Below are 25,139 nucleotides of genomic sequence, written 5' to 3'. Positions count from 1 at the left end.
CCGGCCACCTAGATGATAGGCAGCCGGCGGAGAAAAGTCTGAGTAGTGGTTAAAGTACTCAGAACTTGATGCAGAATCCCGCTTAAGCAGCGTGCTTCTCGCGGTAGAACTTGGCCGAGTTGACCATGTTGGTAAGGGCGGCCTTGGTCTCCTTCCACTGGCGGGTCTTGAGACCGCAGTCGGGGTTGATCCACAGCTGCTCGGGCTTGAGCCACTGGAGCATCTCGCCGATGCGGTCCTTCATCTCCTGCTCGGACGGGACACGAGGAGAGTGGATGTCGTAAACACCGGGGCCGATGTGACGGGGGTACTCCTTGTCTTCGAAGACCTTGAGGAGCTTAGCGTCAGACTTGGAGTTCTCGATCGACAGAACGTCAGCGTCGAGAGCAGCGATGGCGTGGAAGAAGTCCTGGAACTCGGAGTAGCAGAAGTGAGAGTGGATCTGGGTAGAGTCCTTGACTCCAGCGGCGGACAGCTTGAAGGAGTCAACAGCCCAGGAGAGGTACTTCTCGCGCTCCTCGCCGGCACGAAGGGGCAGACCCTCACGGAGAGCAGGCTCATCGATCTGGATGACGTAGACGCCAGCAGACTCGAGGTCAACGACTTCGTCACGGATGGCAAGAGCGAGCTGCTGTGCCTGGACGGACTGGTGGACATCGTCACGGGGGAAAGACCATCGGAGGCAGGTGATGGGACCCGTAAGCATACCCTTCATGGGCTTCTTGGAGATGGAAGCGGCGTATTTGGACTCCTTGACAGTCATAGCAGCAGGGCGGGAAATGTCACCAACAACAATCGGGGGACGGACGCAGCGGGATCCGTAAGACTGGACCCAACCGTTGGTGGTGAAGGCATAACCGTCAAGACGCTCACCGAAGTACTGCACCATGTCGTTACGCTCGGGCTCACCGTGGACAAGAACGTCGAGGTCGAGCTCCTCCTGGATGCGGACAACATCCTCAATCTCCTTCTCGATGAATCGCTCGTACTCCTCAGCGGTGATCTCACCCTTGGTGAACTTGTTACGCTGGATACGGATCTCCTTGGTCTGGGGAAAGGAACCAATGGTGGTGGTGGGGAAGATGGGGAGCTTGAGGTGGGTCTTCTGGGCGGCAAGACGTTGGGGGAAGGGAGACTGACGCTCGTGATCCGCGGTCTTGACGCTGGCCTGTCGGTCCTTGACGGCCTTGTTGTTGGTGCGCTTGGAGGTAGCGCGAGACTCCATGGACTTGGCGTTGGCCTCAAGAGCCTCACGAACAGCAGCAGGGCCCTCAGTGACAGCCTTCGCGATCACGGTGACCTCAGACACCTTCTGGACGGCGAAGGAGAACCAATCCTTGACCTCAGCGTCGAGCTTCTTCTCGGCCTCGAGGGAGTGGGGAGTGTGCAGGAGAGAGCTGGAGGTGGCGACGATGACACGGTCCTTGCCGAGCTTCTGGATGGCGGACTCAACAGTCTCGATGGCACGCTTGAAGTTAGTCTTCCAGATGTTACGGCCGTCGACAACACCGGCGGAGAGGATCTGGTTGGAGCCGAGCTTGCCAACGACGGCCTCGAGTTGCTCAGGGTTGCGGACAAGGTCGACATGGATAGCCGAGACACCCTGGAGAGCGGGGAAAACATCGAAGTTGTGGACAACGTCACCGAAGTAGGTGGCAAGGACGATCTTGGGGAGACCGCTGGCGGTGAGGGCCTCGTAGGCGGGCTTGAAAGCATCCTTCACCTTCTGGGGAAGGTCCTGGACGAGGATAGGCTCGTCGATCTGGACGGTCTCGGCACCAGCCTCCTTGAGCTTCTTGAGGAGCTCAACGTATACGGGGACGAGCTTGGAGATGAGGGAGATGGGGTCGACGGACTGGTTACGGTCGGCCTTGCCGAGGTGGAGGAAGGAGACGGGACCGACGAGGACGGGGCGGGTGTTGATGCCAGCCTCCTTCGCCTCGAGGAACTCGCGGACGGGCTTGGGGTCGGAGGAGAGAGAGAAGGTCTGGTTGTCCTGAAGAGTGGGCTTGACGTAGTGGTAGTTGGAGTCGAACCACTTGACCATTTCCTGTGCCGTGTGTCAATGACCGGCCGAGGAAAGTATGCGGAGGGTATTCCGGCGACTTACGAGCGAGGGAACATCGACACCATCCTTCTGGTGGCCACGGCCCATGGCGAAGTACTCATCGAGAGTGTCGAGCTTAGCGCTGGAGTATCGCTCCGGGATGGCCTGGTAGTTGTCAGCAGAGTGGATGCATATCTGGGAGTGGTAGCACGCACGTTGAAGAGCTGAATGTGGTCGAGGAGGTGGTCGTAGAAGGCGAAGTCGTTGCTGGGGATGACATCGACACCGGCATCCTTCTGGATCTGCCAGTGAGCAAGACGAAGACGCTTGGCCTCCTTGATCAGCTCATCGCGAGAGAGCTTGTCCGCCCAGTATGCTTCGTTGGCCTTCTTCAGGTCACGGTTCGCACCCATGCGGGGGAAACCGAGCACCGATGACTGCACCATGGTGGGGGTTGTGTGAGGGAAGGAGGGGTATCTAGAAGTGGTGTGCCTGGTCTGAAGAGCAATGGAAAGGAAAGGAGCTCGTCAGAGGAAGTGGTGTAAGAGTGAGGGAGGACAAGAGAGGCGGACCCAGGATGAGCACAATATTTGTAGGGCGGTGTCGTGCTTTTCTATCTTTTTCGCTGGCGTATGAGGGGTGGTGGTGCTAATGGCCGCATTAGGGTTAGGCAAGGGAAGGAACCTCGAGTGGCCCCTGCTTGCCCCGACCTTTGCTTCGGCTTCCGGCCCATTCTGTAGCTCTCGTTTCCAACACGTCCACGGTCGGGCTTTGCATTTCTAGTGCTGTGACGATGCAGAGGGCTTCACACGCCGGCCATGTCGAAGAACCGACCTCTGCTGGCCGACTGCCCTTCTTCGGCCGTCCAGGAAAGACGGCACGGCGACTTCGCGCAGACTTTGTTCAGGTCGGAGCTCCGACAAAGAGCTCGCTTTGGCGCGGGAGACTTTCCGCCGATTTCGGAAAGATGCCCCTCCAGATGCGACAATGTGCGTAGCGCGACACTACGATCGACGACTCAGGCCCGTCGTCTGAAGCGCTGGTGTCGTTGGTGTCGGTGGCGTCGGTGCTTCTCTCACGGGCACCCACGCACCAACAGCAGCCTGGGGACACCGTCACGTTGGAGGGGCATTGGGGGCTCGCCGCCGCTGGTCAGCCACGCTGTCCAACGCTGCGTGAGGAGTCAGCGAAGCACTCGGACTCCGTGCAGTCGCCCTGCAGGACCACGTTCATTGGTCGTGGGCCATCAGTACGTCCAAAGGAGACGCGCAGTTGCAGACGATTGTGATATCGGTCTTGTCCACAGGCCCATTTCCAACCTTTGGGGTCATGCATGGCGCGACAACCGGATTTTCCTCGCACTTCCCACTCAGCCTGTCTGGTCTTCATCGGAGAGTTTAGGGATATGCTCTTAAACCTGACCCAGTTCCCGTGCTTCTCAAAGCCGGCCTCTGTCATTCTTCAAGACCGACGAGTCTCGACTCCAGCATGGTGAACCCATCGTCCCCTCGACCACCTTAGCTTCTATTAGGATGCCTCGTGCATCAGTATTCAATCCATCATGTGCTTGCAACTTGAACAGGCTGGCTGCGGAAAAACTGTTCGGACAGTCTAGACCCGGACTCCACAAGTGCCCCTCCAGGACGCTACCCCGCCATGGTGGGAGGTAGCAGCAGACCCTCTGAAGACGCGAGCACTCACTGTAATTTCTGACTCCTATCTGTTCCTACCCCGAGCATCATCATGTCCAGACCCGAGCATTCGCGAACCTTCTCTGCCACGAACCTGAGCAGCGGCTCGGGTTCGCGTGCACTGCAAGGACGAGTCGGCATTGTTACTGGAGCAAGCAGAGGTATGCAGACGATCCTGGTCGGTGATTGCCATTCTCATTGATGATACAGGCATTGGCGCCGCTATTGCGCGCAACCTTGCCAGCAAGGGCCTGAACCTCGTCTTGAACTATACGTCCGATTCCTCCGAGAAGATCACCCAGGAGCTCGCCGAAGAGCTGCAATCCCGGCATGGCGTCAAGGCCATCATCGTCCAGGCGAACATGGGCGATGAAAACGGTCCGAAGCACATTGTAGAAGTTGCGAAGAACAACCTTTCTCATCAAAAAACTGGCAAATTCCAGATCGATGTCATCATCAACAACGCTGGTGTCGCGGGTAATAATAGGATCGAGACAATAAACTGCGAGGACTTTGCACGGCAGTACAACATTAATGTGCGAGGACCGTTACTCTTGCTGCAGGCCGCCTTGCCATATCTGCCCAACGATCGATCCGGCCGCATCGTGAACCTTTCATCTGTCAGTTCTTCGCTTGGATACGTCAGCCAGAGTGTCTACGGTGGCACGAAAGCTGCCCTCGAGGCCATGACACGGACATGGTCCCGCGAGCTTGCTGAACGCGCAACCGTGAACTCAGTCAACCCTGGGCCAGTCGCTACCGACATGTACGGTACCAATGACGAATCGTTCATCAATTTCAACCGGCCGTTCCTGCAAAGCACCCCCTTGGCCACACCCAGGAAGGAGTTTGAGGGCGACAAGACGGAGTACTACGGATCTGTAGGCGGAAGACCAGCTTATAGCGAAGAGGTAGCTGGCGTTGTCGGTATGCTTTGCCTACCGGAAGCAGCATGGACCACGGGCAGCGTGATCTGCGCGAATGGAGGCATGAGGTTTAGTTTCTAGAGAGGCAGTTTCGACAATCACGACAGGTAGCACAATCTAGAATCAGATAGTCGGTCGAACGGGCGATCTCGGTAGGACAGCACGTTACGACGTACAGCATTCGAGAGACACCAGCATGATTCGAGACATGAGAACACATGGAAATACTGCAAACCCGCAACTTCGTAGTCTAGCAACGCGCTGGCGCTCTCGTGTGCGATGGGACGATGCTCGCTAGCACTTATTGCCCCCTGCAAAACCTGAAACCTTTACCAAGAGCATTAGCAGCGTCAACAAGAGACCCAGCAAGCTGTCTTGGGGAGGAGCACATGCGTCGTTCTCTTGTTCCGCTGGAGATCGTTGGAAAGGGTCCACTTGGCACGCGCAGGTGTAACCACCCCAGCCTCCCTACCTAGCTGCTCTACCACTTTCCGCCTCAGCACTGCGGAGATGAAATTACCGTCTCTTATCGTCCGAAGAACCGTCAAGCGTAGCGGTCTTGCGACGCATGGCCATGGCTGGGCTCGGGCAGGATGCTCGATCGGCTCGGGGCGCAACGCCAAGCGAACGGTTGCTCCGGGCAACTCGTGTTTGCCCGTGCGGCATGTGCGGGACCACCTCGTCTGGTCGCTGCCATTGGGGCTGGCTACGCCCGCTGCATTCCTGGACGGTGTTCCGTGTCACGGCGATTGGCTTGGACATCCTTTTGCGGCGGATCACAGGCTGGCTCGGCGCCCGGGTGGTGGTGCGCGTAATGGGTGGCTGGACCTGTTTACTGACCCAACGACCCGCCTCCCTTCGCAACCGTGCATGAACTGCGCATCTATGATACCACTCGACTCTTGCCAGTCTCTTCCCCAGTACCGTATCTACATCGAGCTTTGTGCTACCCTTTCCTGCAACCCTCACCAGCGTGTGTGTTCGATGGAGGGGAAAAGAAGAGCAACGGACTGAAGGTCCCTCACGATCGCGAACCCAAAGACCCCACCACCATGCGTCGACTAACCGCACCGGTGCCGACCACACTCTCCCGGCCACCTTTCGCATCGTTGCGAACTACCCTACTATGGGCCGCGCTTTTCCTGGCGAACATTGATGCTCAAGCGTATAACCCGACGAGATTACTCCTCAATGGCTCTCGTGTCTACGTCTTCCAGCCGTCATCCAGCTCGTCCTCACAGTTCGGGCTCGGTACTATCGATATAACCTCCCGTATCGACTCGTCCCATCTTACCGTCACCACCCTCTATCCCACGTTGCCCTTCCTCGACTCGGACAAACAGCGACCGTTCAACCCCGTGCTGGACGATGGAGGGAATATTACAGTGTATACGGGCGACTGCACGTCTGGGGCAAGAGGAGGCGAGGTGTGGAGCTTTGTTCCAGAAACGTCAGAGAAAAGTGGGAATGGAAGCTGGAGGCAGGAAGACATCACCTTCGCCCAGAATGACAAGCATGTCTCTGACATAGGGCCAAGCTACCTCAGCGCGGGCATTTCCTTCTCGGCCATCGTCGATGGAGATGCCACCAATACACAGGCCTACTTTTTTGGTGGAATGTGTCCATCGCAGGAGAGAAACAACGCAGACTGGCAAGCGAACGCCAATTACTCCAATTACATGGTTACCCTTGAGCCATCGAAGATCACCGCAAAATCGCTAGAATATCGGTTGGGCGCATCCACTAGCCGAGGACCGCCAATTGCAGAAGCTGGCTTCACACTGACTGGCTTGTCGCCAAGTTATTCTAATCGCAGTGATGGTACTCAAACACAGCAACAGAACTTCGTCCTGGTAGGAGGCCATACCAGCGCCGCCTTTATCAACACTTCACAAGTTGCCCTGTTCTCGCTGCCTCAGCAAGGATGGACATTCGTTCCTGTCGATCAACCGGATACAACACAAACAGATCTTGCGATTCGGGCAGACGTTTCAGCGGTGGACTCTCGATCCGGACATAGTGCTGTTCTAAGTGATGATGGTCAACACCTGGTCGTTTTCGGTGGCTGGATTGGAGACATCAACACGCCCGCGAATCCTCAACTGGCTGTACTGAACGTTGGTGATGGGTATGGTGGAGAAGGCAATTGGGAGTGGACTGTACCATCGACGTCTGGCTCAGGCCTGTCTACTTCGACAGGCATCTACGGTCACGGTGCCGCTATGCTTCCAGGTGGTGTTATGATGATTATGGGCGGATATTCTATATCCGCTTCGAGTTCACGCAGGCGAAGGGCATCCACCAATGACAACCAACGACCGATGTTTCTCAACATTTCCTCGTACACATGGACAACCGATTACTCGCCTCCACCTGAGATGAGGACCGAGCAGCCAGCGAAGAGCGGACCTCTTGCTACTACCGGCCAGAAAGCAGGATTAGGTATAGGCTTGGGAATTGGCATGGCCGCTGTACTCAGCTTGATGGCCTTTTACATCTTCTATACGCGCAAGTTGAGGAGGCAGCGCGAGTTCCGGGAGAGTCAACTCCATGAGCTAGCAATGGGTGCGCACCGATTCACTTTGTCGCCTAGCTTTGACGGTCAAGGTGGACAGGCGCGCTATCTCCCAGGCGGGGAGGACTCACATTACTATGCATCTGCTTCCTCTCAAGATAACTCCGTTTGGGGACGAAATAAAGCCCACGACGCGGAGCGAACAGGGCTGCTCGTTGAAATTCCCAGCCCAACACGCGGATTGCGCCGCGGTCTGAGTGGGAGAGCTAGCCATGGCGGTGCCCGTTATGATGATAAAAGAGTCAGGGGTTCTGGTCATATCCATCCAATCGACGAGGAAGAGGAGCAAGAGCATGAAGCCGCCAACGAGAACACCCGGTTGACGTCTCCACCAGAGATGAGTGAGCGGTCCACCGATCGGGGCCACTCCATTTTCGACCATGCGCCTAACTTGGATCCTTTCGTGCAACAACATCCCCTGCGTGAAGATGACGGCGCCTTCCATTCTGCACCTGGTTCTCCGGTGCGAGATGAACCCGATGGTCACCATAGCTGGCAAGCTGTCGCCGGCGCCCACCTTCCTCGACGTTCCAGCCCTACTAACCATGGTCGTGTATCTCCCTCAAAGTCCTCAGAACGTACTGGCTCGAACCTAAGTGAGCGAAGTACATACTCCAACCTCTCTTCGTACTCGAATACCGGAAGCTTCGGACGCAGTGCTTCTATGCGCTCTACAGCTGTTCTCAACGCTGTTGCCCACGTCAATCCTTTCAAAACTCCAGATGCCAGCCCCACAACGGATAACATGCACCGTGGCAGTAACGCCTGGCAAGCCTCAACTGACCCTCGCACACATTCGTTCACTAGTATACGGAGCAATGGACGGACAACTAAGGAAGATGCAGACTCGTTCACGACCGCGCGATCTTCATTCATGGTTCTGCAGGCGGAAGGCGAAGCTCTCTTGGGAGGAAACCCAGAGCAACGCACAAGACCCAATACCTCGTCAACATCAAATGGCTCGAATAGTCAATCAAATCATACGGAGAGTGGTATGAGTCGCGCGGGCACCGTCACCGCAGCGACGTCCGCCACAGAAGGCTTCACACGTAGAAGGAAGAGCTGGCTAGGCAGTGTACGTCGCGCACTCGCAAGATCAACATCCTCAGCCGATCGAACACGATCTCTGACTGCCGCAACAATGCACTTCGAATCCTACACAGACAACCCCTCCCCCGAACCCGTCGAACAACGAGCGACGATTGAAAACAGAAGATCTATGCCCGCCTCCACACTCCCCCGCCGCGCCGCCTCCGACGCTTCCTTCTGGCGCAACAAACGCGGACGACAAGACTGGCTCGAAGAAGAAATAGCACAGGACCCAAACGACCCACGCGCCAAGTGGAAGCGGCATCCTGGTGACGATTGGGGCGCCCCTGAGGACTTTGCTCTCGCAGAGCGCGAACGGCTCCGCCGCGAGTGGCGCGAACGAGGAAACCTCCTCGTCAATTTGACAGACGAGGATAGGCTCCCTACGCCTACCACGCCCATTGAACCGGGCCAGCTCGGCGTACCAGGGCACTTTGGTGAGAGGGAGCGGGATCGGCCGCGCACGCCGGCTGACGAGGACGAGTGGGACGTTGAGGCTGCGGTTGAGAGGAGGGTTGTGCAGGTTATGTTTACGGTGCCAAAGAGTAAACTTCGCGTCGTCAACGCGGATATTGAGACTTCTTCACTGTTTTCTTTGCCGAGAGAGAACTCGAAGGAGAGTATAAATGATGCGATTGCGGGGGGGAGTGTTGGTGGTGGTCCCCGGGGTTCGGGCTCGCCGAGTCGCGTGAGGGATCTAGCGGGGAGATTTGAGCAATTGAGTAGTCCGCCGAGGACGAGTCCGCGACCGTCGCCAGCGCCTTCAATCAAGTCGGTAAAACTAAGAGGGAGGAGTAGCGTGGCGAGCTTGGGGAAGAGAAATGGGAGTGCAGAGAGTAAGGGGAAGGGGAAGGCGCTCGACTAACAGGAGAGTGTCGGAAAAGAAAGCGCTTGATGAATGATGAGTTTTTGCTTTCCCGGGGGAGATGTAGTTTAGGATATGCTTGAGGACGCTCGCTCTGCATGTGTGATGAAGCGATGTTTGGATTTGCTTTAGCGTTTGGCGTCGGGATGGCGTAATGTTACGATAAAGGGGTATCGAAACGCCTTTTTGGGCCAGAGGAATGGGTATATAGACGAGAACCTTGACGTATGAACCTTTACTGGGTGAGAAGATTGAGAGTGCGAATGTGCTGTATGAGTGTGAGGCGGGCTTGATGCGAGTAGAGCGAGTGGGTGGATTGACTTTGTTGACGTATGCTTTATGCAAATGAGCCTGTGATGTTCTGCTTTTGTATTGCAGGTGAGGGTTCGTTATCAACTGAATGGAAACCCAAAAACATACTCTAAACGCCCACTGGAAGTTCAAGACACGCAGGATGCAAAAATTGACAGGCGAGCTAGGGAGAGGTGGGGTAGAGGGTCTACACACGAGTCGGAGACCCCGGTGGGTGGTTACAAAGTGTGAATTCGATGATGGGATGAAACTTCCCGCATATGAGCATCCTAGGCGAGTTGTGAGATAAAAGCGTGGTGTGATTATCCTGTGATATTGGATTGCACAGATCGTAGCCAGGTCGTCTATGTCCAAATGAGGGAAAATGGGAGCCAAAGTCAAAGCAAGGTTTAGTAAGTTCTTCAAAGTCATATCGAACAGAGCTGCGGGTAGTGGTGTCTACGGTTTCAGAGAGACAGACATTTGCTTACCTGACAAGAGCTCTATGCTGGTAGCGTATTTGGATCTAGTAATTTGCCGTGATTATGCACATACGGGTGCAAAAAGGTAATGAACCATAAACAAAAATGTGTAACTCATTTTGTAAAGCTCTGTTTCAAGTAGGAATCGTATATGCAACATCGATGCTTTCGCTAAGTATCTCAATCATCTCAACCCTGATGCTACATGCAAGTCGTCCTGGTTTTATCTTTTCGGATATGTTTCACACTGCTTGAGAATGTCCTGTACAGAGCTTAGTCTTGAACGGCACGCACGAGAGACGAAGTGCAGGCTAAACAACGTCTTGTACACGACGTACCTCACCGATTAATTCAGGTGCTTGAAGGTAATATCGCTCGTTCTGTAACAGTATGAGATATAGTCTTAGAGCAGATGGAGAAAGTGAATTGACCTTCAGTCGACAATTTTCCACTCCATACCGCGCTTGACATATCGCGAGCAGTTTGTCTCCGTCTAGGATGACCTGCGGTTCTTGAGGAGCTTCCTGTACCGGCTCAGGTCTAGGGAATCGAGCGATTTCTGTCGGCGGTGGGGTATGCAAAGATCTTGGAGGTATCGAGATATGTGAGGAAGTTGGAAACTTGAGGACAATCCGGAAGATAGATAGCTTTACATACTTCGTGGCGTGGTCAGGCGCACAATTTAGCACCTTTGTGCTGCTCCTTGCCATACGTGGGCAATGTGGCTTGCAAAGCTAGAATTTTCTATCACTATAGATGATAGATGCTACTATAATTCATATTAAAGCCTGAGGCAGTCTTGCCTTAACATTTGAATCTGGTGATTATGGAAGCTCTAAAAGACCTATAAGTTGGCTCTAGCAAGTCGACAGCACTTGTTGGCATTCTCTGATGCACGACCCGATGATCGCCCATGGCTTTCTTATCTTAACTCGGCAACAGCAAGATACAGGGCTAGAGCTACCCTTGCAGATGATGTCTGCATTGGCGGGTGCTGAATCCACGACGCACTATGAGGAATCATTGGTCTTCGAAGATTTTCATTCTACAATCATCTCTACGAAACGAGTACAGGGCAGCAGAATCTGGCTTTTGTTGGTCCAAAGCGATGGTAGGATACCCTACTATGCGTAAAAAGAAACATGCGGAACGTTACATACAGTAATTAGGTCGGTCTTGATCAATGGCGACCTGAAGTTTCGCAACTTTGTTGGGTGGACAACAGGGGTGACTAGACATTTTAGTACATCTGGCATCGATTGATAGTAACGATTAACGAGACCTATCGCTCATCCAGAGACCGAAGACATGCCATATGCAGCAATGGACTGGGCTGGAGCAATGCCGGCTGGCATTGTTATCGAGCGAAAAGTCACCTCTCCCTCTAGCAAAATCGTCGGAGTTGACGGTAGCTTCGTATAGGGCACCAGAGCCACGGCAGCATACATCAAAGATTCTGCATAACCATCATCAGAGCGAGGGTGGCTGGCACGTGGCGCCAGCGCTTCGCTGCATCTTACCCTAAGTCAGACTGTTTAGAAGCGTTACGATACCTTCAACAACACCGATGCGAACTTGTCGAAGTTCAAATCTCTTGGAATACTCGATGGACCCGATGCAGCCGCACTAGCTTTGAAGAAAAGAAACAACATGAAGTATGTCGTTATCTGAGAGTCCATATCACACACGGACAAGGTGACGTTTTCTTCAACTGACGTCGAAGTGGGAGCTGACCAACCGATCGAACCGTCATGAGAAAGCAAAGAAGCTTACAAAACAAGTTGGTCTTCCAGACCTGAACAAGACTTGAGCAAATCTTCGATTGAGCATTGGAACAGGCAACCACTCATACTACTAAACAGATAGCAATGCCTTTCAAAAGCCGATTGCAAGATTTCGAACGCATGGTCCTGGTGTCCGGGAAGCACGCATTAAGACCCCGCATCATCAACTTGAAATACAATAGCAAATTCTGGGCCGACTCTTTTGGACAGGTCAATGCAATCATTGTTTGGTCAAGGTTTTGGCAATCTGTACAAATTAGTAGAAACAGTAGGAGATAAACTCTGCGAAGGCGGGATGATAGTTTCACCAGGTCATGGATGCCATACCATGCTATGTCGCTTCTTAACCGGTACAAGGAGTACAAGTGGAAAGAGGGCGATGTTAATAAGGAGACGGCTGAAGTTGCTCATGGCCTTTGATGGGATCTCATCACCATATAACCGTATCTCGTGGACCGAGATGCAAGCAAGCATTTTTGAGTCGTGAATAAATCCTCTGTCCCAAGGGCAAGAATGTCAATGGTTCCACTTGTAGGTAGCGACCTCGTCATGATTGCATCTGACCACGCTCACGAGAGTGCGATAGGGCGTACACGCGTATTCGCACATGGAAACGGCGCAGTGAGATTTAGTGAGATTAGCTACTTGGACCAGAGCATGTTGGATGCCCAGCATATTTCGGAGATGTCGAATCCTGTGAACAGGATTCAAGACAGCGGGCTAGGATCGAATCTTGCAGCGTCCCCGGATCCTGGTAGCTCTGCTCGCGTCGCAACATCTAGTGCGATTGAGAGGGCGACGACTCGATCGCAACTACTATGTAATAAGAAATTGCTGGAGCAAGTGCAGTATATCTAGTGGACGTCGGCTCTGTCGCAACAGCGAATACGCAGCAAGCACCTCCTTTGCGTCAAATGACAGCTCAAGAACCATCCCAGACCAGCGCACTTCGGGTCGAGGGAAGCTCTTCTACCATTGCCAGCGTTTAGCAGGCCAATTCGTCGCCCGACCCGAAGTTGGGAAACCATTCTGTTAAGCCGGGCCGTGCCTTTCCAAAGGCACCCAGACCATCAAAAGAAAGATTAAAAAAGAATGCGCGGAAAGTTATTATCGCGCAGCTCAAAGTGAACAAATCATTGGCGCTACTATGCGCTGTGTGCCTTCGTTTGGTCGGTTTGGTACTACGTTGGAGACAGGGATGTGTATGTCGCCCTGCGCCGTCATAAGAGAGACTGAAGAGCGAGTTCTTTGTCGTTTCATCAATACTATGATGAGCATTTTGAATTTTTCGTAAACTTTGGGTATTCGAAGTGGTAATTTGATGATGTGCAATTAGCGATTAGTGATATCACCTCACCTCTTGGCGTCTGACCTCATCCAAACAATTTGCGGCGAACGCTCGGAGGTTTACCAATCCACCATCTTTTATCCCTCCAACACCAGCTTCTGCAACGTTAACCATGTTCTCAAGACGAGCTTTTGCACCGGTAAATCATTCACCATCACCCAATCAACACAACTGATCAATTGCGAACAGGCCTTCCGCGCCGCAACAAGGGCGACCCGCCTCCCCTCCGCCACAGCTCCCCGCTTCCTCACGCCTATGCAGATGCGCATGCTCTCCGATGATATGCGCCAGGCAATCGACAAGGCTGTTGCGTCAGCACCCGTAGTTCTGTTCATGAAGGGCACACCAGAAACTCCGCAATGCGGCTTCTCGCGAGCAAGCATACAGATTCTGGGCATGCAGGGGGTGGACCCGGAGAAGTTTACGGCATTCAACGTGCTCGAGGATAATGAACTGAGGTCAGGTACGTTGGCAGCGATGAGCAAATCCTGCACTCCCCGCAAGTTGAAGGCGAAGCAGTGGGCTAGGGTTTGGGAGAGGTCGCTAAAGGAAAGCTACAGGCATCAAAGAATACTCAGAGTGGCCGACAATACCCCAACTTTACGTCGACAAGGAGTTTGTCGGAGGATGCGATATCCTTATGACCATGCATCAGGATGGCTCGTTGGCCAAGATGCTAGAAGAGAAGGGTGTTCTGGTACCGCCGGAGAACGACGCTGAGACGCCGAAATAGGGGTCATAACGAAATAAATAGAAGAGTGGGAGACACGTCTGCATTCATTTCTTCGGCGTGCAACATGCGACGGACGACCGAGGATGATCAGCGGCAGACTCGATGTAAGATTGATGTATCTATAAGCTGTATAGGAAGTGTTGCCGAAGACTAAAATTGGATCGTGGGTATAGATTGATACAACCAGCTCCATACCCATTCGACGCGTATAATTCGACTGTTCGGAGCACCTACATTTGTTACGCTTGTTCTTAGATTGGAATAACATCCAGTCATCTACGGCTCTCCTTAATAAATGTCATGCTTCCTTATTCGTTGGTGGTCGTTGCACAGTTCCGGAGGCCGATGTCTCGTGATAGCGTGTTATCTAGGCCGCACCTTCCTCTTTCTCGATTACAGGTCGTCCCTGAATTTCTCACCTTCATACTTCACCTCACAACTTCAACAATCCAACTGACACTGCACCTTCTCCGATACCTGCGTTCTACGCTCTATCTTAGATGGCGACGACACGTGAATACACAGCTCTGCGCTCAGGTCGAACGGCAAACGCGGTAAAAGTGAAAGACACCATGCCTCCATCCTCGAAGCAAACAGTATCAGCAGCGAGCATCTTCAAACAGCACCCAAAAGTCGTGATAAAGTCGAAGGCTACTCCGATTCTCCACGCGTCCAAAGTGCAGAAGCCGGTCCGCGCAAAACCGGGATCAAGCAGCAGCCCAAGAAAGGCGGGAAAGAATGGCTGGAGGAGGCAGGATGAGCTGCACCCTCTTGCAGCAGCTTTTAACGGTAAGGCTGCCTCCGTCTCCCGTTCTATTCGTGATGCTATAATTTGCATTTTCACAGGGCTCTGCGGGACAACACTTTGCACGGAGATCAATGGCTTTCTGTTGTACCATCTCACAGCTGACCTGCTATAGACACAACGCGCGCATATCGCCAGGCCCTACGTGATAACACCACGAAGAAGCTTGACGACACGTTCTCTCACCTTCTCAATCAATTGCACGATTTCAACATCACAACCTCATCGTCCCCTCCCCGGGCCTCCGACCCGAACGCCTCACCCCAGAGAATCACGATAGCGGACAAGGCCGATCGTACTGCTCAGAAGCTCTTCATGCCGATCGGCTTATATGAGGTGATGGTGGCCAGGAACGACTTGAATGGGACAGAGTATAGAACGAAGCAGACAGTGGAGGACGGGCTCGCGGACTTTCGGGTCAGACACAAAAACAGGATGGGCGAGATTCGCGATTTGGAAAAGAAATGGGAAACTGTGGTTGGTGAGGTTTGGAAGGTCGGCATCAGCTGCCTCGGCGAAGACGCTATGTCTGCCTTGCTGCTCACGCAGTCAACATCTCCATCACCGCCACCTGCCCAAGTGGAGAGACACAGCCTGATGCTTGCCGATATCGATTCAAAGCCTGTGCGGAAAAAGGTCAAATTCGAAGAGCCAGCCGCCAAGCTGCCGAGGTTCCTCTCCGCTGCTTCTAGGTATCTGGTCATACCTGTCTCGGAACAGGTCTCGAAAACGGATGTCAAAACGCTCAAGGAGAAGGTCAATGAATTTGGCACTGAGGATATTGACGCACTCGCGAAGGTCAAGAAGGATGGAGATAAATGGTGGGAGAAGAAGCAGGCGCAGATGATAGTTGCTCTGCAGAAGGAGGACTGATGCTCATCTTGATGCTTTTTCCGAATGATGACAGCTACGTCGAGATGAGACAGATCAAGAACCCTCGAAGCCGAAGACGAATCATCTATAAAGAACGGTATATGGGATGATCTTCGTAACGTAGGGCGAGCATAGCATGTATCTTTAATTTTCAAAAGACTGAATGGCAATGTACAGCAGATAGTTTTACTTCGGTATATCGTATGGGTCACATTCAATGTGAGCAGTCAATGATACTTCAAATACAAGGATCAATATGACCATGCTTGTATGAGGCTCTAATATGCATCTACGAGCGAAATCGGTGTCACCATCCTGGGAACACTTGTGCCCGCGCCCGCCCGCGATATGGTCCACACGTGATAGCGCGTGCTCCAGGGCTACCCCATGGTGACGTGCCATTGGCTGTATCAACCCCGCCACAAACACGCACTCCAAAGCTCCCGTTAGCTCTCACGCTCACTCTCACTACTGCAACAACCAACAATCGTGCAAATGCAATGTACGAACCGATTCTGCGATAACGCGTCCATCGTTTTTGGTTTTGTTTTTCCAAACTCAATTCTGACACTTATCGCGCCTTTACGGCAGCACAATGGCACCACCGTCTGCCGCCCTCTACACACCGACCTTCTTCCTCGCTCTTCTCACCACCCTCCTCCTCTGTGCCTCACTGCGTCTCCTTGCAATACTCCCAGATACTCGTTTCAGCTCTCCACCCCCGCGCCGGAAATCCGGCTCTTCTACGAGAATCTTGATCGTTCTCGGCTCCGGCGGCCACACCCAAGAGATGCTGTATCTACTCAAAGACCTGGATCCACGGAAGTACACGCACAGAACATGGGTAGTCAGCAGTGGTGATGCGTTTAGTGTCGGCAGGGCGGTGGCCTTTGAGAAGGCGCTTGAAGAGAAGGCGGAAGGCGAGGGGGAGCAGGTTAGGGGATGGAACATTGGGTCTGCACACTACGACATAGCAATCGTACCGCGCGCACGCAAGATACATCAATCCCTCATTACGACCCCTTTCTCCTCGCTGTACTGCTTGTGGGCGTGCTTTAGACCGCTCCTAATCCCCACCACTTCTTCCTCCACCTCGTCCATCACCGACGCAGATCTTCCGGACCTCATCATCACCAATGGCCCCGCCACCGCATGTATACTCATCCTGGCCTCGCTCATTTTGAAATTCTTCAACGTACAAGGGGCGAGTAGCAGAGGCAAATGTAAAACGATTTATGCAGAGAGCTTTGCACGGGTGAAAACGCTAAGCCTGAGTGGGAAACTGTTAGTGCGGGTTGTGGACCGGTTTTTGGTGCAGTGGGACGGGCTGGATGGGGTGGGGGGACGGGCGGAGTTTGTGGGTATATTGGTGTGAAGTTGTGGAGGGATGGAGGGATGGAGGGAAACAAGGTGCTGGACCATGTTTAGAAGCTATAGTGCAGGCGTTGAAGAAGTACGTGCAGAGATTTACAAAAATCATACCGGGTCGTGCTATGCGATCAATCGATGTCTTCTATCTTCGCTTTACATACTTTACTCTACCTTGCCTATCATACAAGCTGAATATTTACAATATGCTACATTTCAACGTACATGCATCAATGTCTAATCCAGCTCCGCCACGGCTTCACCCTTCGCCGGACTCCTCGCCGCCCTCTTAGCCTCCATATGCCTTCCCAACGCAATCATTAACGCCTCCCTATCCACCTTGCTCTTCTCCTTCGCCTCCAGCTTATTCTTCCGCTCAACCTCCCACCTCAGCTGCAACGGCGTCTTCATGCTCTCAGGCACGCCCTTCCGCCTGAGCTTCTCCACCTTCGCCGCCTTGCGCTCTGCTCGCTCCTCCGGCGTGACCTCCTTCGCGTCTGCGTACCAGTCTTGCTTATCGTTGCGCTCAGCTGTATCGACTTCCTTGGCGTGCTCCTGGATTTCGGAGGTGAGCTCGGACGGGAATGGCGGGTAGACGAGCGTCGGGTAGAAGGAGGAGGTGTGGGGCGAGGGCTCGGCTTTGTTGCGGCCGGTGTCGTCGTCGTAGTCTGGGGGGAGATTTGCGGGCGAGCTGCGTGGGAGCTCTGGGACCTGGTTGACTTGGTCGAGCTTGGATTGCAGCTTTTCGGCTTCTATTTGATCTTCGGTCTGAGAGGTCGTTGCGGTTTGGTCTGATTCTTTGCGCTTGGCGAGCGTGGATCTGAGGGTCTTGATGGGAGATTTGAGCTTTCCGATGAGAGATGTGTTGTCTTCTTTGCTGCTGGTTGACTGGGCGACTTCTTCTGTTTCTGGGAGGACAGTCTCCCAAGGCCATTGAATGCGTTGGCGGGTGCCGGCGATGTAGCGGTTGAAGATGGCAAGCCCGGTTTCAGGGTCGAAGCGGTGCTCTTCTGGAAATTCTTGAGTGCCGTAATCGATGTCCGTGAATGGGTCTCTACCCGTGGTGTGGCGCTCCATGACGATCTTATCGACGACAACATCGTTCCAGGTATGTACCTCGTTGCCGTCTGCATCCTGACTTATCATCCGGTAGGGAATTACAAGGCGAACATCCTCTAACGGCAGCGGGACTTCAATTTCGCGTTTCGATTCGGGGATCTCGCCTTCGGGGGTGAAGAATATCCGACCATCGGTGTAGTGCTGTGCATTCATGTCAGATCAGATGGAACATTTCGGGAAAACAAAGCCGCAATACCTTGTTGATGTCTTTGATCAGAATCTCGTGCGACTCGGCAAGAACATCCTGAACAACACCAATTTTGCCTTGCTCTCTGCCCTTCAAGACCATTACACGGTCATCGACAGCGACGGGGAAATATTTTTTGTCGTCCACCACAAGCGGATATTCAGGCTCCACACCCTTAGCTTCTCTGGCCTCGTTCTTGCGCCTCCACGTGTCGACGGCGATAGGTGGTCTCCTCAGCTGCTCCATGCTCAAGACACCATATTTGTCTGCTCCGGGACCAACGGCGCGATTCGGTCGCAGCGGGCCCAGCTCGTAGTCTTCCCTAAGATTCCTCTTCGCTTCTTTGATGGGCTTAACGACGTTATCTTGTCTCCATTTCCTGACTTCATTGAAGACCCGTCTGTCGTCGAAGCGCTCCTTTACGATTTTGTGGCGCTGTTCGCGGGCGCGTTCGTGCCATCGGATGGCGCCTTTGACCTTCCTTACTTCTCTGATCTTTGCCAATTGCCTTGCGGTCTTCGTCGACCTAGTGGCGGCCGTCATTTGGGCCATTATCGATGTACCGGTTTCGGGGTGGTGCTTTCAGAGCGGCGCTATCGAGACATTGGCGACGACAAAGGACGCGCTGTAGAAGGAATGGAGGGACGAAAGGATATGAGACGTCCGAATACCTCTCAATTACCCTTCCTTGCCTACGTATTGGAGTCGAATCGATCGTCGTGTGAGAGCATGAGCTCCAGCGGAACAACCATTTTTCGCGTAGTTCCCGGCGGTGAAACGCGGCAGAACTTCCCAGGCGTGACGGTGCACCGTCCCGAGCGCGCATTCCGCCGCAACGATTTCAGTCCCTTGCTTCTTACCATGGTGAAGCTATTGCGCCGCAGGCTACGATGCCATGGCTGCGGCGAAACTTCATCAAATGAGCGATCAGGCATCGCGAGAGCCTGGGTCTGCTCGTACTGTGAAGCAGTCAACCACGTGGACAAGGTACAAACGCCCGCGTTAAGTACAATGTAAACATAAAAGATCCACAATCTAACGTGCCCTGCAGCGTGGACAGATTACCGACCCACCCGTCGAGTTGACTGCTCAAATCCAACCGTTATACAGCCACCCCGTGCGCACGCCGACCCCCGACATCATGCCCGCACCCGTAGAGTCGCCCTTTTGCGAGCGCTGCGAGAAGAACCAGTTGATAGTGAACCGATCCCTAGCTGAATACCTGCCCGAGGAGGAAGATCCGCATTACTCAAAATACGAGAAGGCACTCCCGCAATATCAAGCTCAGCTTGAGGAGCGATACCCACCCGTCTGCGAGAATTGTATCGAGAGGGTCCAGGTACGCATTCGGCAAGCTGGCTACGCGACCAAGGCAGAAGAGCTCCGGCGCAAACTGGATCAATCCAAAAGGTATCAGAAAGAGACGCCAACTGTACGGCAGACCTGGACGCTTGCGATCATATGGCTGGGGAAGTGGGTATACATTACCAGCGTCATCGCCGCCGTCGTCTGGCACGGTTTCGGCGCGATCGCGTACTTTGACTTCTCGGAGCGGAACTTTGACTGGGCACTTTGCCTTTCGGAAGCGGCATATATGAGGGAGGCTCACCAGAGCTGCGCTGTATCATCGCCGATTCGGCGAATGGTGTTTTACGCTCTTGTTGCGGACCTACTCACCATCTGGTGGAACCCCAAGCTGGGACAAAAGATGAAGCATGCCAACGGGCGTATGCGCGGACTCTTCACTACGTGGATGATCCGTTTGATTGTTCTTACACTGGACTCAGTCACCTATCTACTTCTCAAGGAGGCCTCCGTCGAACAGGGCGGCTTCATTTTAAACGAGCGCGTCGACTTCTTCCATTACACACATCTCATACTGTTAGCGGTCAATATCCTTGCCACTGCCATCGGCTGGAAAACAGTCAGTATCAAATACGTCTCCACAAAAGAACTCCTCCGCCCGCTCGACGCGCACCTCCCCACCGCACCTCGCAGCAATCAGACCACACCCCGTAAACAACACACGACCCCCCTCCCCAACAACACCAGCTTTGACTCCATGGCCGCCGGCTTCGCCTCCAGCTTCCCATCCGAGCTCAACGCATACCCGTCTTCGCCCACCCTAACCGCCACCTCTTACGCAGCGACCGAAGACAGCGACTTCACCCCTTGGTCCAATCGCAAAGCATCTATTGCTTCCTTAAACAGCCAAGCCGACGCCATGGATTGGACACCCACACATTCGCGCTTCTCCTCCCACGCTCCGTCCCTCATTCCCTTCAATCCCCCGCCAGAACAGCCATCCCCAACCAAGACCCAACCCGTCAACATCCTCAAGCACGGCGCAGACGCGAACCCCTTCAGCCGTCGGATCCCCGGCGCGCCCGGCTCATGGCATAAACCCGCCTTACCACCGCATCCTGAAGAACGCAAGCGGAATTTCTTCGAGGAGGATAGGGAGAAGAACAGGGAGGCGGGTATGGGATTGAGGGACAGGGGCGTGCCGAGGAGGGTAGAGAGGGAGGCGGAATTGTTTAAGGCGCCGCAGTTCAAGTATGATGCTCAGGGGTATACGAGGGCGAGGGAGACGGGGTTGGAAGAGGGTTTTAATGATTTGTTTTCGAAGTGAGATGGTGGGAAGGTGAGGAGACGTGGAGTGGAAGAGGGAAAGAAGGAATGGGTTTGGCATTGGGCGGCGTTTTGTTTGAGATACCCTCTCTTGTACTGATTGATTGTCTAGCCAAATGGCGGATCACCGTGCGTTACAGCTTCGTTTGACACGATTCGAAGCGCTTTGGCGTGATTGGATATTTTTTATTAGAATCGTGCAATGCTGCTTGTAGTATGCGAAAATCAGTAACCTAGTATACTATCAGGTTATATCTGGAGATTTGAAGAAAAGGCTAGTGGTGGTGTGAGAGTAGACCAAGCATCGTAGGATAATTCCGGGCAAGTAGCTTGTATGTGTCTAAAATATGTGTGACGTCGCGGAGTGCGTAGTGGAGACCAGGTCGTTTGTGTCGGCGGTGCGCCCTACGACAACAATCAATGACCTCTCAGTGCCAATGTCAATAACGAACGGGTGAAGCGAGGGAGTGGTGATGGGCGCTTGATAAGATAGGATTTTCTACCTAACCTCAAGCCAAATCATGATCTTTTCACATGCCGATATAGTGCGGGAAGAAGCCCAGAAGATCCCCAAATGCTAAGACTCCGTTGTCCTTCCTTGATGTCCGCAGATCCGCAATTCATCGCTGGTCGTTTCCCGTCCCCGATATCCCATTTCCTTGCTGCTGGCGAGCCGCTTATGACCTAGGCTTCTCCTTCTTCTCCTTCCACAGAGCCGACAGACCAACACCGGACACCTTGACAACCTTGAAACGCACACCGGGAATATCACCCTTGGCCTTGCCCTTGCGACCGAAACCGGCGAGCAGGACTTCGTCGTTCTCGTCCACGAAGTTGAGGCAACCGTCGTTGGGGACTGTTGTGCGTTAGCCGAGCTCACGCCACACAACTCTTGGCACCATGTTCATCCTCTGAACGTGACTGCGGTGGGCACGTACCGAAAGCTGTGACCTTCTTTCCGTTCTTGATCAACTGTACCCTGACGCACTTTCGGATAGCGGAGTTGGGCTGCTTGGCCTCGACACCGACCTTCTCGAGGACGATACCCTTGGCGTGAGAGGAACCACCGAAGGGAGATGACTTGTAGGCGGTGCCGAGGAGACGCTTCTTGTAGTGGAGATCGGCCCATTTGCCCTCACGGCGGGTGTTCTGAAGCTTGCGCGCAGCATTGAGACCTCTCGGCTGTCCTGTACATAATTGTAAGCTTTGGCGTCGATATAGCGGGCGCAGTATGCGAGCCGGCAGGGTCTCGTGCAGGAGAGCGTGTAAAAAGCTGCGGATGCGTACCTTTACCCATGATGGCGGTATTGTCGATGCAATCGCTGGGTGGGGTGGATGGTTAGTATGGCGGACTGAAGAAGTTGAAGGTCGCGGGACGCTCTCGCGAAATCGTTTGTGTGGGCTTGGCAAGAACGGAAAGCGCTAACGCTGGAAGGCACTAGTGCGAAACGTCCCTGCCCCACTGCGAGGCTCCATCATCACGCGTCCCTTGTAGGTGCGAACAACATGTTGCGCGACGCTGGTATGTTGCACTGAGTGTACTCGTGCATGCATTGTTACGTGCTATCTCCATACGTTTTTGAATTGGTACTCCACAATGTCTACCAACAAGATCACCAAAGTCCCCTCCCGGCTCCCAGCGCCTGCTCTATTCGTCGGTCCGCCTTCCCACAATGCCTCTGCTACATCTCTCCTCCCAGGCACAGGGGCTGATAAAACCTCACGTGTTCCTCTGACCCGACAACGTTCTCTGCTGTCACCAGACGCCAAGCGACCACCCCCGCCAACTACGTCCGCATCCACCTACGACGGCGACCCTCTCAAACTCACCTCCTCGAACCCCAATGCACCCTTTGTCCGCCATCAGAAATTGCAGAATGAAGCTGCAGACGCCGAAGCGTCATCGCGCGCGGAAGCCATATGGGCAGAGATGCAGAACACACTGGAGGAGGTGGAATTGAGCGCCATCAAGGGACCAGGCATGACCGTGTTCGGCAGCGAGCACAGCCGTGCTTTAGAAGACCTTCGCAGAGCACAGATTGACCTTGCGAAGGCATGGGCACGCTCAGAAGCTGAAGAGCTAGACCAGTCTTCGGAGGAACGTAAATCTGCTAGCGACGCTACAAACCACGTAACTGATCTGCTTAATATTCCCGAACGCTCCATGGAGAAACCGAGTCAGGGCTCTCCGAAGGCGGGTAGCAACCTTGGCGGCACGTTCGAGAAGAGCAAGCTAGAAGAAGAAACAGAAAAGGACATTGAGCTTAGCCGGAAGAGGAGAGAGGCAAACGACCGGTACTTCGAGAAAGTGAACAGAGGAGTGTTGGAGGTCGTCAACAGACTGGAGGAAGTCGCAAAAGCGATGAAGACGGTTGAGAGCGAGAGCAAAGAGATCTGGAGCGACAGTCAGAGTGCAGAGACAGCGAGTGAGACAGCACCAAGCGTATGATGATGATGATGGATGCCATCGAGAAGCACATGTGAGTGCAAGAAAAGAACGCCGGGTCTGATCAAATTGGATGGTATTGTTCGCTCTCTGTCTGCTCTTGCGATTTTTGCAAATGCTGAACATGCTCAACATCGAGTTGTTTTCACAGCAAGTACCTATAATCCGGATTCAGATCGCCCATCTCCGTCTTCTCATACTCAGTCAATCCCACATCGCTGACGCTCTTATCCCGGCTCCGATTCGCCCATTGGCACATGAAAAAGTACACCATGCAGCTGAGCGCGCTCAGTGACACAAACGCAATACAGATGGAGTATCCCGGAATATACTTTGGCGCATCCTTGTCCAAGAATGCATACACGGCGATAATACCACCTGCCAAACCCGAAGGTACAAAGTCAGTGTATGTCTCCAAGAAGTGGGGATAGTACCTTGGCTCGTGTCTCAGCTAAGTGAACAAAAGACTCTTTACTTGTGTATTAGATACACAGACAAGAGGGGTTTTCCCCGGCTTTGCTGGGAGACACATCCACTTTGTACCTGAGAGACTTGCCTATGTTTCCGAAACCGACTTGCCAAGCCGATCCTATAGCCCTTCGATGATGCCCACCAAGGTTCATATTGAACCAACATACGATGACAGGCATAGCTGTGTAACAACCCATGGCGACAAGGAACAGTGCTGCATACTGCAATTCGCGGTTGTTGTGTACGGATATGAGGATCGCGAACCCCGCGATAGCGACGCAAATGGGGAAGATGCAGAAGAGAAATCGGTGCTTCAACCGGTCCGAGAACCACGCAACGGTCATTGCGAACCCGAAAGCTGCTGCCCACGGTGGAACAGAATGCAGCTGCGTCTGGATCTTGCTGTATCCGTAGCTTTGGATGATGGCAGGCGAGAAATACGCGTATCCGTATGCCGGGACGATAAGACCGAAGTACATGAATCCACCAACAATGATCTTCGGGTCCTTGAAAACGCGTCCGACGTCTGCGAGCTTGATGGGTCGTTCTCGCGCACTCCTGCCTTGGTCGATGCGCAGCCGGGCCTGGACAAAGTCGCGCTCCTCATCTGTCAGCCATTTGACTTCCTCGGGAAAGTTGGGCAGCAGAAAGAAGAAGAAAAACGAGACCACGCAGGTAAGCGTTCCCTCCAAAATAAAGATCCAACGCCAGCCGGCGTATCCACGCATACCGTCCATCTTACCGATAGCGCTAGCGAGCAGACCACCAAATGCACCAGCCAAGGTAGTGCTGCTGAAGAAGAAGCTGTACCGCTTTTGCGCCTCTTTTCTTCGATACCACATGCCAATCAGATAGAAGGCGCCCGGGAACATGCCCGTCTCAAACACACCAAGAAAGAATCGTGTCGCCAGCAATCCCGAATAGTCTTGCACGAGACCCTGGAGCATGGTAACAAGCCCGAATCCAAACATGCATATCGAAAGCCACACCCTGGGCTTCAGCTTCTTCAGTACGATGTTCGAGGGAATCTCGAATAGGATATACGGCACAAAGAATATGACGAGGGCGTTGTTGTACTTCGTTTTGACGAGGCCGAGTTCCGTAGAGAGACCAAAGACATTGGCATTGGCGATGTTGACGCGGTCCAAGAAGGCCAGTAGGTACATGATGCAGAGGAAGGGTATGACATGCAGATCGATTTTGGTGATCAACTTGCGCTCCGTCGTGTGCGGCGGGCACACGACCAGGTCTGGGGCGTCATCGTCGTAGTTGGCATCGTATGGCGGGACCCCCCGCGTTGTCGGACAGATTGGGGTGTTCTTCTACGCACAATGAGCATACCGTACTAGGTGAAAGCGCGTCAAGCCATTGGCTCATTGTTGCTTACTCTCTTTGTGCGAAAACATGG

General features: G+C 53.6%; 11 protein-coding genes across 11 annotated transcripts; 7 read left to right on the top strand and 4 right to left on the bottom strand.

Annotated features, from left to right (window-relative positions):
* Positions 1-82: 82 nt before the first annotated feature.
* Positions 83-2,493, bottom strand: MET6 (methionine-synthesizing 5- methyltetrahydropteroyltriglutamate--homocysteine methyltransferase; the record flags this gene model as incomplete). The annotated part of the gene is made up of 3 exons (XM_056211174.1): positions 83-2,050; positions 2,111-2,212; positions 2,263-2,493. 3 exons carry the CDS (start codon positions 2,491-2,493, stop codon positions 83-85), a joined length of 2,301 nt encoding a protein of 766 aa, XP_056074647.1.
* A 1,297-nt stretch (positions 2,494-3,790) lies between these two features.
* On the top strand, positions 3,791-4,745 carry N0V89_002363 (uncharacterized protein; the record flags this gene model as incomplete). Its single annotated transcript, XM_056211173.1, has 2 exons — positions 3,791-3,899; positions 3,949-4,745. 2 exons carry the CDS (start codon positions 3,791-3,793, stop codon positions 4,743-4,745), a joined length of 906 nt encoding a protein of 301 aa, XP_056074646.1.
* A 971-nt stretch (positions 4,746-5,716) lies between these two features.
* Positions 5,717-9,193, top strand: N0V89_002362 (uncharacterized protein; the record flags this gene model as incomplete). The annotated part of the gene is made up of 1 exon (XM_056211172.1): positions 5,717-9,193. The coding sequence occupies one exon, from the start codon at positions 5,717-5,719 to the stop codon at positions 9,191-9,193; it is 3,477 nt and encodes a 1,158-aa protein (XP_056074645.1).
* Positions 9,194-13,210: 4,017 nt separating this feature from the next.
* On the top strand, positions 13,211-13,831 carry GRX5 (monothiol glutaredoxin grx5; the record flags this gene model as incomplete). Its single annotated transcript, XM_056211171.1, has 3 exons — positions 13,211-13,237; positions 13,288-13,561; positions 13,659-13,831. The coding sequence occupies 3 exons, from the start codon at positions 13,211-13,213 to the stop codon at positions 13,829-13,831; spliced, it is 474 nt and encodes a 157-aa protein (XP_056074644.1).
* Positions 13,832-14,403: 572 nt separating this feature from the next.
* Positions 14,404-15,509, top strand: N0V89_002360 (uncharacterized protein; the record flags this gene model as incomplete). Its single annotated transcript, XM_056211170.1, has 2 exons — positions 14,404-14,620; positions 14,752-15,509. 2 exons carry the CDS (start codon positions 14,404-14,406, stop codon positions 15,507-15,509), a joined length of 975 nt encoding a protein of 324 aa, XP_056074643.1.
* Positions 15,510-16,104: 595 nt separating this feature from the next.
* Positions 16,105-16,884, top strand: ALG14 (UDP-N-acetylglucosamine transferase subunit; the record flags this gene model as incomplete). Its single annotated transcript, XM_056211169.1, has 1 exon — positions 16,105-16,884. One exon carries the CDS (start codon positions 16,105-16,107, stop codon positions 16,882-16,884), a length of 780 nt encoding a protein of 259 aa, XP_056074642.1.
* Positions 16,885-17,114: 230 nt separating this feature from the next.
* N0V89_002358 (uncharacterized protein) lies at positions 17,115-18,735 on the bottom strand (the record flags this gene model as incomplete). Its single annotated transcript, XM_056211168.1, has 2 exons — positions 17,115-18,137; positions 18,193-18,735. 2 exons carry the CDS (start codon positions 18,733-18,735, stop codon positions 17,115-17,117), a joined length of 1,566 nt encoding a protein of 521 aa, XP_056074641.1.
* A 589-nt stretch (positions 18,736-19,324) lies between these two features.
* N0V89_002357 (uncharacterized protein) lies at positions 19,325-20,815 on the top strand (the record flags this gene model as incomplete). Its single annotated transcript, XM_056211167.1, has 1 exon — positions 19,325-20,815. The coding sequence occupies one exon, from the start codon at positions 19,325-19,327 to the stop codon at positions 20,813-20,815; it is 1,491 nt and encodes a 496-aa protein (XP_056074640.1).
* A 676-nt stretch (positions 20,816-21,491) lies between these two features.
* Positions 21,492-22,111, bottom strand: rps23 (ribosomal protein S23; the record flags this gene model as incomplete). Its single annotated transcript, XM_056211166.1, has 3 exons — positions 21,492-21,670; positions 21,753-22,001; positions 22,102-22,111. 3 exons carry the CDS (start codon positions 22,109-22,111, stop codon positions 21,492-21,494), a joined length of 438 nt encoding a protein of 145 aa, XP_056074639.1.
* Positions 22,112-22,411: 300 nt separating this feature from the next.
* On the top strand, positions 22,412-23,263 carry N0V89_002355 (uncharacterized protein; the record flags this gene model as incomplete). Its single annotated transcript, XM_056211165.1, has 1 exon — positions 22,412-23,263. One exon carries the CDS (start codon positions 22,412-22,414, stop codon positions 23,261-23,263), a length of 852 nt encoding a protein of 283 aa, XP_056074638.1.
* A 479-nt stretch (positions 23,264-23,742) lies between these two features.
* Positions 23,743-25,108, bottom strand: TNA1_1 (High-affinity nicotinic acid transporter; the record flags this gene model as incomplete). The annotated part of the gene is given in 2 exon segments (XM_056211164.1): positions 23,743-25,053; positions 25,073-25,108. 2 exon segments carry the CDS (start codon positions 25,106-25,108, stop codon positions 23,743-23,745), a joined length of 1,347 nt encoding a protein of 448 aa, XP_056074637.1.
* Between the last annotated feature and the right edge of the window lie 31 nt (positions 25,109-25,139).

The sequence above is a fragment of the Didymosphaeria variabile genome, assembly GCF_027946475.1.
Source record: "Didymosphaeria variabile strain IMI 356815 chromosome Unknown scaffold_2, whole genome shotgun sequence".
NCBI classification, from domain to species: Eukaryota; Fungi; Ascomycota; class Dothideomycetes; order Pleosporales; family Didymosphaeriaceae; genus Didymosphaeria; species Didymosphaeria variabile.
The sequence above is the reverse complement of the archived record's forward strand: the minus strand, read 5'-3'. Positions and strand labels throughout refer to the sequence as shown.